The following is a 13,427-nucleotide window of genomic DNA, read 5'->3' as shown; positions in this document are numbered from 1 at the left end:
TGAGTTGAATGAAGACCAATTGAGTGAAAATGCATGATAATTTCGGCAAAGAAGATTACATTGAAGATTCAATGTTGTTCTCTACTTCTCATGGAATATTTTGATTGGTTGAATGATGTCATTGAAGTAGAAATCAACCTTGTTACCTTAGCATGCCATGCACTATATATAGGGAGCATCATGAGACGTCAAGCACCACCACCAAATCCTAAATCAAAATCGCAATTTGCTTCCCTTTCTTCTCTCAAGTTTCAGCAATTCTTCCAAGTTCAAGCATTGAAGCCGTGAACACCATTCTCTTCCATAGCCATGATCATCCTCCGTTCCATGCATCCTTGCCATCTATCTCCACCACCTTTGAAGCTTCTTGCGTTCTTGAAGATTTAAAAGTGTAACCATGAACACCTTTCTTTTGTTTTCGGTTTTCAATGTTTGTAATTCAAAACAGATTTTTGTTATGATAATTTGGTTGTTAATTTCGATTACTTGTGAGATTGAAAGCATGTTTTGATGTTTAATTTTCAAATACCATGAAGCCTGTTAACATTTTAGGGTTCTTTGATAATTTGAAAATTTGCGATTTCATTATATCATAACTTGTTTGTTGATTTTGTACTTTAATCCCATCGTTTACTTGTTGATTAATCTTTAGATGCATACTTTGATTGATGAGCATGTAATTGAATCCATATTAAAATTTGCTAGCGTTCTAAGTCTTAATAATTCAAGTGGGAAACTTATAATTTTTTAGGTAAATCAACAATGAGCTTTGCATGATTTTTAGGTAATTTATAAATCCAGTCCGATATTTATGCTGTTTTGTTTCCTTCATCAATTCACAACAAGGGTTGTAGAAAACTTATAAAAATGAATTTCTTGTTATGATCGAAGTCTAACAAAAAAGTTGAACAAGTGTTTTTTCTTTTTGGTAAAATTTTTTATATTAGTCTCGACCCCCACCCAATAACAACACACACACACACACACACAAGTTAAGATTCTTGGTTCCCGCCACTGGAGATCATTAAGAACTTCTACAAATGTGTTGACAAGGTGAAGAAGGTGTTGCTCCAAACTTTGAGATAAAAATATCAGAAGGAGTTGGAATCAACTTTTGAATGGTGAAGAAGATTCCAACAAAGATAAGACCATGTTCTGTCATGTTTTTAAAAAATGATTTTCTCTTCTAGCTAAAACTTTACTATGTTCTTGAGGCTTCTAGTGGTATACTTTACAAGAGTATGATCTGAAAAGAGGCCAGAATGAATCATCCAATGTCATCCAACCGTTCAATATGGAAGATATTGTTTTTTTTTGAATAAAATGAGCATCTTGAACCGCAATAGAAGGGCTTTTATACATTGTCAGCTCAGAGTATAATGAGATGTATTAGACTATTCTATATCTATATAAAAAATGTGATGTCGATCCAGTGAGATGTAAATCAATAAATGAGAAAATTAACAGAGAATCAAACCATTTTATTTTATCTTTCCAAAGCATTTGTGAGGCCCTCCATATTCTGGTACATTGCTATTAGCAAAAACACAAAAAGAATGAGGAATTGACTATACAAGCCAACTTTTAATAGCAAATATCAAGCATAACACAAAAAAGAATTCTTATTGGTATGAACCAAAGTCTTAATAAGGAATGTATCACTGACCATGAAGTTGGCTTCTAAGTTCTGCCATTTGGTTCCTTTGGAAAGCAAGTTCAGCGGATAACTCATGCATCTGCAGACCAACAAATATCAAATCCTTGATAAGACAATGAGCAGATAATGTAGAAAATTAGATAACCCCCAAGAGTGAAACAATACACATTTATTAAAAGCACATAGCTAGGACAAATTCATTGTAATTAAGCTTGCACTTATTTGAGATTGAAAAAAGACACTTATTGATGTCAATCTCCTCAGCGGTAGTAGCCCCCTCACGCTGTACCGGCGGAGGTAGGGAAAGAATTCCTAAGTATGAGGTAGACGTCGAAGAGGTGGTGGTCGGAAGTTCATTAGCAAGTTGGACTCCGACAACACCAAACTTTCTCCCTCCAAGGAAGGCTTGATGGGGAGCTCTAAATACAATCGTCAGAATAATGAAAATAATAATGGCAGCTTCCACGATGTGCTCAACTTTCAACCTCATTGCCATTTCAAACTCTAGTTTTTCAAAAAAGCATATTCCAACAATTAATCATCTTAGTAGCATAAAGATACAGAGAAATTGAACATATTATGAAGTTATATTCCCCAACTGATCACTACTACATAAAATGCATTTAAAGACGTTCGAAAAACATCATGGAAAACTTTAGATGATGTCAAAAAAAAAAAAATCATCTAACAAGGAGTCATTGTAAGTCACTTACAATGACGTTCAAAAAACGTCCTCTAATATCTGTACGGACACTAGAAAAACGTCCTCTAATCAAAAAACAAGTGTCCTCTAATGTCTTTAAGGACATTAGAGAAGTGTCCACTAATGCATATTAGGACACTTGAAAAGTGTCCTAATGTCTTAAATCTAATAAAAGGGTCATCCAATGTATATTAGGATGCTAAAAAAACGTCCTTAGATCTATTATAAAACACCAAAAAAAAGTTCTTGAAACGAAAAGAAGACATTTACATACAAATCATCTTTACAATCCCAAAACAAATGTCGTGGTAACTATTACTCCTTACAATATACTTGACCACCAAGCACATTCCAATAACTAATTCCTAGTTATAAGTTCTAATCTTATGTAATCCTAGATGCCAATAGACATACATACTTGGCCTCATCTTCAAAATTTTAGTAGAGTTCATCCAATGTCATCCCTAATTTATTCATCAACATCTCAAGGACTAGCGACAGCGGTACAATGATGATTACCAAGAAGCTACCATCAAGTTTTTAACCTTGATTGTTAAGGTCTGATGTGCTAAGATTCTTACTGAAAAGAATTGCTAGAGAAAAAATAAATTACAAACGCTAATGTCATTAAATTGAGTCTTGTCTAAATTGCTCAAATAATTGATATTGAAGATTATCAAAGTTCTAAAAACTTTAAAGAAAATCATTTGGTCTTTGGGTGTCAAGATGGACCATTATTTATAGGGTATTTAAGAAGTGCACGAATTATATAATTCATTTGTCAAGCGGTCATGTAAAAAGTTATCCCCAAAATGTATCTTTGATGGGTTGCCAGCTCATCAAGACATACATAATTGTAGCCAACTCAAGAGATCTAAAAAGTCGGGATATGATGATAAAGAATATAAACAATCTCAGTGGCCTGATGTAGAGTTATGGAAAAAGACTCACACATCGACTCATAAAAATTTATGTATTAGAGTTTATGGTGTATAAAATATTTAAAGGGTTGTTTATAAATCGCCACACAGACGAGGATCAAAATATTCAGAATTTTTTTAATGAGACACTCGGAAAGTGGATGTCATTTACTCTTCAATGTTCTTGAAGGATTCACAATGGAAGTATATTTAATATACATTGATTTTCGAAAATGCTACTGTAAGAAAAACATTTATCTTTACTATGAGAAGTATTTACAAGAATGTTTCTCATATGTCAACACTTGATGCACTCACTAATAGAATTTCTGATCTAATGATTGATCTTGTTGCCTTTCCAAAACGCTAAAAAATTAGTGGAGTAAAATGATTCTATAAGGCTAAGAAGAATGCAATTGGAGAAGTGAACATGTATAAAGCAAGGTTGGTGGCCAAGAGTTACAACTAAAGACTTGTCATTGACTATGATGAGGTCTTTGCTCCTGTTACTAGATTGAAAACCATAAGATTGATTATTTGTTTGGTTGGCCAAAATAAATCAAAAACTTATCAGTTGGATGTAATGTCTGCTTTCTTGAATTGAGCGTTAGAAGAGGAAATCTAAATCGATCAACCCATGATTTGGTGAAATCACATGAAGATAAAATGTTTCGGCTCAAGAAAACTCTTTATAAACTCAAACACACACCAAGAACATGGAATAATACAATTGACAATTATTTTTTAAGACAATTGGTTCTAAGAAGTGCCCACACCAACATGCTGTTTATGTGCAGGTGAATAATGATGATGATATGTTGTTGGTTTGCTTGTATATGGATGATTTAATTTTTACTAACAACAATTTAAGAATATTGGAATATTTCAAGAAATCATTGACTAGAGAATTCGAGGTGAACGATATTGGACTCATGTCATATTATCTTGACGCTGAAGTGAAGCAAATGAATGAAGACATTTTTATTTCACAAGAATGAAGGAAGAAATTTTTATTTCTATTCATTAACAAATGATTTGAAGCTTGTGGGTTATAGTGATAGTAATTGGCTAAAGATATTGTTGATAGAAAGAGTACCGCTAGATCTATTTTTTACATGAGACATGCAGCTTTCAAATGTTCTTCAAAGAAGTAACTCATTGTGGCACTTTCGACTTGTGGGTAGAATATGTGGCTGCAACATCATGTGTTTGTCATGTTATTTGGCTCAAAATTTTGTTGAGAAATAACTTATCTTGGATGACAAGAAAGCTATGGAATTTGCATTGACAACAAATCTACAACAACTTTGACCAAGAATCTAGTGTTCCAAGAAAAAAGAAGATACAAACATTTAGCAAAATTATTCTTAAAAAAAAAAAAAACATTTAGCAAATTGAGAGCTTCACTATGAGTCGTTCAAAAATCAAAAAGTCATGTTTAAGGGGGGATGTTGGAAAATAAACATGCTTTTAATTAGTTTTTATTTTTATTTTTATTTTTTAAGGAAAGCGAGATAAGGGCAAACTCACCGCCCTCACCCAAAGTTTTATTAATAACCAATAAACATGCTTCCCGAAGTTTTATTAATAACCAATAAACATGCTTTTAATTATTTCTTATTTGGTGTTGTGTTTTATATATATATATAGAAGAAACGAGAACGCATTCACTAATCGAACTCAATTTCAAAGATAACAACCAAAAAACTTGGAAGAAACTGGAAGAAAAATTATAAGGTCTATTTCGATGAGCCCGACCAGCTAGATGATGAGCAGCCTTGTTCTTCTCTTTGTAATTTGTATATATGCTTGAACTGGCAGCTGGGTAGATGAATAAGAGCTAACTTCAAAACTTTATAAAGAAGTCTTAGATTTGGCCAAGTATCATGATGACATATTAAGGCACGTACCAACTGAAGACAATCAAATTCAAACCTAACTGCCGAGAAACCCAAATCACAAGCCAAAGAAAGAGCTTCAAAGCCAGCAAAGACTTGGATATGTGCAGGAGAAGTAACTTGAGGAATGTTCCGGGCTCATCCACCACATTGCTATCTTTAGGACGCAATCACTCCAACACCCCCTTCCAAAATAACAACATCAAAAGCTTCATCTGACCATATCTTCTGCATCTTACATGAATGCACCATCATTTTGATTAGAGCAAGTCTCTAGAATGCTTTGCGGAGGGTTGCACGTCTTTCCAACCCACAACTTATGATTTATACACTTCGAAATGAACTATAGCATTACTAAAAGCTCTGACCAGCTTGAATTAGGAAGTAATAGAGAGGTGATGATGACTAGCCAAACCTGGAAAGAGAGGTGATGATGACTAGCCAAAGGACCTAATAGAGGAGGGATTATGCTCTGAGTAATTAAGCAGTCATGAAAGAGATGCTCAACTATTTATGCTGCACTTTCACACAAAATGCAACATGCGCTGGAACCTCTGCTTGACGCTGCAATAGATTGGATCGAGTATGTAGATAGCCCTTTAACATTTTCTGAACACACAACTTCACCTTATTAGGAATTTCAGTCCACTGAAATTTCTTCCAAAAGGAATGATCCAGATTGGAAGAGCCAATGAAACCCTCTATAAGTCTAAGAACCACATCTAATGTCACTGTGTAAGCGCTATCCACCGCTTGAAAGCATGAGCCCTCAGAATCCAACTATCATCCTAAATATCAATGAAACTTCCATCACCAACATGCCATCTCAACTCCGCTTCAAGAACTATTTTTGCAGCAAAAACACTTCTCCAAGTGTAGGAGGGGGCAGCATCCAATGATGAGTTCATAAAAGAAGAAGAGTGAAAATATGGTGCTTTATAAATAGAATCCACTAGCTATGAGGGTTTTGAATAATTTTCCAAACTTGTTTGGCCAACATGGCTAGATTAAGCATAGAGATTACCAAGCCCCCAAAACCCATTTTCTTTAGGTATTATCTGATCCCATGAACACCAATATTATATCTTCCGATGATTGTTAGTATCTTCCCACCAACAATTAGCATACAACTGTTGTAACTCCTCACAAAAAGTTTCCGGTGATAAAAAACAATTCATTGTATAAAAAGGCCATGATTGTGAAATTACCTTAATAAGTAGCTCTCTTCCTGCTAGAGTTAAAAGCTTTCCTCTCCAACCAGAGAGTTTTTTCCAAAGTCGATCACAGAGGAAAGAGAAAGATTACTTCTTGCTTCAACCCACATGAGTAAGAAGCCTAAGTACTTTTCAAGAAACAAACCAGCTCCACTCCCAGAATTCTAGCCAAGTCCTCCTGAGCAAGCAAAGAAAGATTTTGACTAACACGCACACTGCTCTTCTGAAAATTAATAGCTTGTCCTGAAGCCAAGGTATAAATATTCAATAGCTCCTTAATCCTATAACAAGACTTTGGTGTCACTTGGGCAAATAGAAAACTACCATATGCAAACAAAAGATGGTGAAATACAGGTGACCTCCGACAAATGCTAATACCCCTAATCTCACCAGCATGATGTATGCACTTTATCAAAGGTGAAAAACCTTCAGTACAGAGCAAGAAAAGATAAGGAGAAATGGGTTCGTCTTCATGTAGTCCTCTAGATGGAGTAATAAAACCTCTGAGGCTTCCATTAATCAGGAAATATTTGACTAAAATAATGTATTCCATGACCAAATTAATCCAGGACTGTGGAAAACCCAACTTCAAAAGAACAGCTCTTAAGTAGTCTCACTCCTTGTGATCATATGCTTTACTCACATCAAGTTTAAGAGCTAGCCGACTAATATTCCCATTATGCTTTGTACGAAGAAAATGAGCCACCTCATTAGCCACCAAAGTGTTGTCTGTAATCAATCTATCGGAAATAAAAGTACTCTGGAAATAAGGTATAATACTGTCTAGAATAGGTTTCAGTCTACTTGCAAGCATCTTTGCACAAATCTTGTTAATCACATTACACAAAGCAATGGGACGAAGCTGACTAACCTCTGTTGGATTCTTAACCTTTGGGATGAGACATACATGAGTGAAATTCCCTAGCGAAGCATCTGACCAGAAGATAAAAATATCTTTTACCACAGAAACAACATCAGGACTAGTTAACACTCCAATATTTCTTACAGAAAAAAGGATGAAGATCACCGGGAATTGGAGATTTAGTAGGATACATTTGGAAAAAAATCCTCATCTATGTAAGGGGCCAAGAAAGAGTTGGCCATCTCTTGAGATACACTGGCTCCATTTGTTCCAATGAGGCACCCCCCGAAGTAAAAGTAGAGGAAAAGCAATCCAACAACACACTCAATATGTCAATAGTTGCTAGGGAGTCTTGCCACTGCCCAAACTTACTAAACAAACCTCTGAGTTGATTGCGCTGCTTCCGGTTTGAAGGTTTCTGATGAAAAACCTTATTTTCCTATCACCATCTTGCAACCACGGAGTCTTAAATCATTGTTTCCAGTACAAATCTTCTTGATCAAGTAACACTTTTAAGCCTCTCCTGCAACCTTCTCTTCTCAGGAAGGTCTGCCAACTGAAATGGCACAGATAGAAATTCTTCTAGCTTTCAGCTTACTCTCCAGGTGCCGTGCACTAAAGACCTCTCTCTTCCAATTAGAAAGCCCTATTCTTGTGTTCATTATCTTCCCCACAAAAAAAAGGAGGCTAAGTTCCAACCCTGTCCATCTGCCAGCTTTGTCGAATAGCCTCCTCACGAGAGACCTCCCTCGTCCACATTTCCTCAAACCGGAACCTAGAACGATGATCCAAAAAAGCAAACAGGAGGCAAAACCTTTGCCTCCACAAGAAACAGGCAAATGAACGGAGCAGAGAGGGGAAAGGTGAATCAACTTAGCCGCCCTGAAGGTCCCTAGCCAATACATTTGAGTCTTCGAGTTATGTCAAGTGAACAGAGTCCCAGTAATACCAATATCCTGGAGTGAACAATCATCTAGGGTTGACTGAACCATCCATCTACTATACTGGGAGTCCATATGATTCTTCACAATTCTCTGTGGAAGAGAAGAAACCACAGAAAATATTTACTCCAACCTATCATACTGAGTCTAGATGATTTTTCACAATTCTCTTTAGCTGGTTGCTGCTAAAGAGTGGTTTGATATAAACGTTAAGGAGGCCTCGATTCATCTTGTTCGAGCAGATTACAGTAATTAATATGAAACGTGGCTTGAGAGGGAAAAAGAACAGCCAATCATATTGAGTAAATTTAACTTGATTAAACAAAGATGAAATTCCAATATCTACCGGAATCAAATAGAAAAAACACAAGTAATAACAATATAACTTTGTATACGACCTCATAACACAATCCTTGCAACCAATGCAGGTTGAATTTATGATTACCACGCCTTAGTGACTTTGTAGGAGACGAACTAATGAATGAATGCATCGAATGTAACAACTATATAATAAAAGCCAGAAATTGATAAAGATTCAAAGCCAGACAGCGACCGTCCCTCCAGGTCTGGTCTATTGATTTGACTCGGGCTTTGAGGTTGTTGTGCCATTCTGCTGCAGTTGCTGAGGTGTCTGTTGCTGTTGTTGTTGTTGCTGCTGCTGCTGCTGCTGCTGTTGTTGTTGCTGCTGCTGCTGTTGCTGCTGATGTAGGTTGAACTGAGTCTGAGGTGACTGCTGCTGGAGCTGGAACCTCTGGGCGTTAATCATGCTCTTGGAAGGGCGAGAATCCCCATTCAGATCTGTTGTAGCAAGCTTCAAACGTTGGACCTCTGATGTTAGGGCTTCATTTAGAGCTGTCATATTCATCAAGCAGCATCTTTAAGCACTCTAAATTTACCATAACAGGGAATGAACCATAGATAGCAATCATAGCATTGATGCATTGGGATAGGTAATGATGACGGCAGATCCGAAATAAAATGGAGGACAACGTTTGAAGCACCTATAATTTTGTTTTTGGTGTTCCTAAATGCAAGTAATCATCACCTCAAACATAGAACTTAAAAATGTTACGTACTCATGTGATTAATATATCCCTTGGTATCTGGAACACTGTGGACTATTATGATTTACCTTTCCCCATCTGAAAAATGTTCACTATAAAAATTGAATTTTAGATCACCTAACTACTATGTTCTCCTTTGCTTTAATTTTAAAAGCATTCACCTCCTCCTTCAGTTCTAGGAAAAACAGTTGACTTAAAGATGTTCAAACTTGATTTCCATTATTGGAGATGAAAAGAAAAAGAAAAAAGAATAGAGCCGGAGAACATTTTAGATAACCAAATTGAATACAGTTTAGGTCTATTGTCAGCACATATAATATCTTAATTTTAAAACTCTTATTTGTATCTAACACTGGGTGCGCATGAAAATGTATTGTGTAAATTGAGAGTGGGAGAGAGCTGGCCAAGATTAGTCGGTGCTTATAAACTCTGAAGGATTGTTCAAAGAAAGCTTTACACATTAGAGCTTCCAATGGTATCTAAAACACTAGGTGGAGTTTGCTAACCAACCAATCCAGTTGCTCAAGCATCTATATTCCTTAACCATATGACCAAAATTATCCGGGCAATCTTCCTTCTAGTGCAAAGTGTGACCCTCTGTTTTACTAGTATATTAGCATCGGAAGCCTAGATTAGTAAAAACCTCTTCCCACATTTATTTCTACAAGTTCAAAAAAACTGAAAGGAGTTTCAAAACTACTCTTTTCAAAATTCAGACTCCCATCAGTTTGTCCCAAGACTCCGAGTTCCAACTTGAAAAGACAGCAAGTTCTTTCCTCAGAATATCTTCCAAAGTGATAAACTTCTCAGGTGACGTACTATAATTCCTGCTTTTATAAAATAGAACTTCTGGGAATTTCTAATCAGACCATGTATCCAGTTATTATAAAAGCTTTTAAATTCCTGAACAGCTATTGTTTTATCAAGCTAGTCAAAAACCCACACTAACTATTTGCAAACTTCTCAAACAATGTATGAGAACGGATTCTTACGGATAAGTACAAAGAAATTCTCATGGACAAACTAATATAATTTGCTATCATTTTGGATTAGATGAAGGGGAATTAACTGGGGAAGCAATCACCAATCCACCAACTATCAGATTATCAGTATGAATTAAAAATAGAACCTCGGTTAGTGATGAGACAAAAATGACTGAATATGTTGATAAATCCACATGCATGTTTTCTACATATGAACTGAATAACCTAATATATGAACCATTAAATCTAAAAGAAGTTGCTACATACCATCTCTGAGTTGAGCCTGTTGTTCCATAGCTTGAAGGCGAAACTTCAACTCATTATTCTGGTTACTGAGACCAACAGAATCTCTCTGCAGGCAACCAAAATAAGACAAAATCAATATAGCAAGAGAATTTGAAAGAGTATACAAAATTACTGCAGTACAAATCCCCACCTGTAATAGTGTAAGCTGTGCAGACAGTGTTGTTGCTTCTGTCTGTAGAGTCTGAACCTTGTGTTCCAACTCTGAAATGTAGCGCATCTTCCGTTCTTTGGAACGGGCAGCTGATTGACGATTTGCCAATATCCTACAAAGAGATTCATTGTTAGAATTGCAGGTAATTTATCCTGTAGACCAGGGTCAACCATTAGAAGATGAAGATGCAATACCTTTTTGCACGCTTTGGATCGGTCATTGCAATCTCGGCAAGCTTTTCATTAGCCATAATTTTCTTCATTTCAGCCCCACTGAACTCACCGTTTCCAAATTCCAAGCTAAAGGCATTTGAATTCGTATCAATTGAATTGCTGGGGGAAAGTTGTCCTGGCCGAGTTCCTGGTGAAGGCGGTAGTTTAGGTGACTCATCACCAAATTGCAGCTTACCCATAAAACTGTCCATGGAGACACTTCTGAAGTGTCGAGTGGTCGGCGCAATATCTCCCCCCGCACTCCTTTTAATCCCTTCCCTCATATCAGTCATAATATTCAGTCCCGGTCTATGCATGCCTCCACTTTCATTAACACTGCTTTCCACTTCATTATCACTGCTGTCACAATTTGTCTTAGTCCCACTTGCTCTACTACTGTCCATATCCTCACGATTCTCATTACCATTCTTGTCATCAGTCCCCGAAGAGTTCAAAGCATCAATGCTATCCAAATTCATATATGCAGAAAACAAATCATCCACTACTTCCCCTTCAGACTTCCTCTCACCCGTCCCTTCCGCATTGTTATCGCCAGCTCTTTCCCAACTGGATTCCTTTTTAACCAACTGAGCTGGCTTAACCATCCCTGAATTTTCTGCACCAGACATTGACAGGTCCAAACCACCCGAACCCCTCACGGGAGCAATGGGGGGTAGAGACTGTTGTTGCATCATAGTAGAAAACCCAAATGGTATATCACTATTAGACCTCCTATGAGCTTTGCGAGGGGGCAAAGTCTCACCGACCCTCGAGAAATTACCCCTGGAAAAAGGTGATGGGGGCAGCAAGGAATGCGAACTTGCATCCCTATCCTCCATTGACACATCCACAGCCACGGACTCCGACATGGAGGTGGATGGGGATTCACGATAGGGCGATGGGCTCAATGGGGGCAGTGAATCAAGGGAAAAGAAGGCTGGTTGAGACAATGATCGCGAATGGGTGGGTCCTCCTAGGCTAAAATTCTGCGAACCCATTGTCTGGTTAATCGGCCTTGCCACCGGGATCTGAGAATAAGGCGAAAGTGGTGGGATGTGGTTTGGGTGTGAGGGTGGTATCCCCGATCTTTTGCTGCTATCCCCAGTAAAGCTCTGCGCGAAATGGCGTGAGCGAATTTGTGAAGTGTTGAATTGGGGTATGTTCAGTTGGTCCATAGACAGAGGCTGTTTCAGAATTGATGATGAAGATGTTCCAAACGAAGATTGAAGCCTTTGCATCATATCACTATTAGCTTCCTCAGTGTCACCCATTTTGAATCCCACCCCCCAACAACAATGAAATTTTCTTTCAAAAAAAAAAAAGCTTCAATCTTTATCAAACCCCACCTCCAAAAAACCTCTCAATAACACAATCTAAGCTCAACCCACTTCACTCCTTACCCAGAACTCAAGCAACACAACACACCCAAAATCTGCACACCAACAAAAAAAAAAAAAAAATCAATCCCATGAAATCTTTAAAACAGTGAACATTTCCAACAAAAACAAGAAAACCAATTACAAATTCTTTAAAAACAAACAATCCCATTAGCGTACCTTGTAGGCGGTGATCATCAGTGTAGCAATGGCTGGGTGGGTGGAAGCGGAGGCAATATAAAAGGCGGCAGACGGTGCGTCAAAAATCAACCCCAGAATTGGAGGGGAGGGGGAGGTACTCTCAATTATTTAGTGGCGGAAATGACGAAGGAAAGTAAGCGTCTTTCTTCTCTCTCTCTCTCTCTCTCTAAATCGTCGCGCTTTTGTTTTTGTGTCTGCCTCTCTCTCTCTCTCTCTCTCTCTCTCTCTAAACGAAGACGAAAGCAGCAAGCAAGCGAGTAAAATAGTTTACACGGATTTCATGCCCGCTACTACTCTACTGCTACTAATACTCTCCCCCTTCTATTACTACAACAACAATACTCCGACGCGTGAATTTATTAAACAATTTTCGTTCCATTTCGGGTGCATTTCAATTTCATTCCGACCTCATTTGGCTCCTTCCCTATGTCACCGCAGCTTATATAGCAAGGAAATATGCCTCCCAACCAAATTCGCATTCAATTCTTTCCCCTTTTTTGGGAAAATTCCCCCCACCGCTTCACGTGCGTCAAAGCGCGTAAACAGTTGTTTTTATTTGCTAATTTGACGTGATTATTTTTCATTTCGTTTCCTTTTTATACATTTGGCGATAATTACGAAATTAATGACATTATATGAATTTAGAAAAGAATTTCGGTTATTATGGTAAGAAAAGAAAAGATTACTATGGTATCTATCTATCCATGGTAATTGTATCAATTTCTTTGTCCATAAGTTATAGTCTACAAATGTTATGCTAATGATTATGTAAGTTACGTTGATTATAAAGACTTACGTACAACAAGTACGTATCGTATACTTATTAACTATCACATATTATGATATAAACGGTAATTATCTATTAATCAAGTGCAAAAATGGATTTGTTTGATCCTTTTTCAATCAAATTTGTTATTTTACTGTAATCAACAAGTACGT

At 37.1% G+C, this 13,427-nt stretch overlaps 1 protein-coding gene across 1 annotated transcript; it reads right to left on the bottom strand.

Annotated features, from left to right (window-relative positions):
• Positions 1-8,473: 8,473 nt before the first annotated feature.
• On the bottom strand, positions 8,474-12,808 carry LOC112170483 (bZIP transcription factor 29). The gene is made up of 5 exons (XM_024307791.2): positions 12,468-12,808; positions 10,894-12,343; positions 10,679-10,811; positions 10,510-10,594; positions 8,474-9,047 (listed from the first exon to the last, which is right to left on the bottom strand). Exons 2-5 carry the CDS (start codon positions 12,180-12,182, stop codon positions 8,767-8,769), a joined length of 1,788 nt encoding a protein of 595 aa, XP_024163559.1. The 5' UTR covers positions 12,183-12,343; positions 12,468-12,808; the 3' UTR covers positions 8,474-8,766.
• Between the last annotated feature and the right edge of the window lie 619 nt (positions 12,809-13,427).

This window comes from Rosa chinensis, chromosome 6 (genome assembly GCF_002994745.2).
Source record: "Rosa chinensis cultivar Old Blush chromosome 6, RchiOBHm-V2, whole genome shotgun sequence".
In the NCBI taxonomy this organism is placed as follows: domain Eukaryota; kingdom Viridiplantae; phylum Streptophyta; class Magnoliopsida; order Rosales; family Rosaceae; genus Rosa; species Rosa chinensis.
The sequence above is the reverse complement of the archived record's forward strand: the minus strand, read 5'-3'. Positions and strand labels throughout refer to the sequence as shown.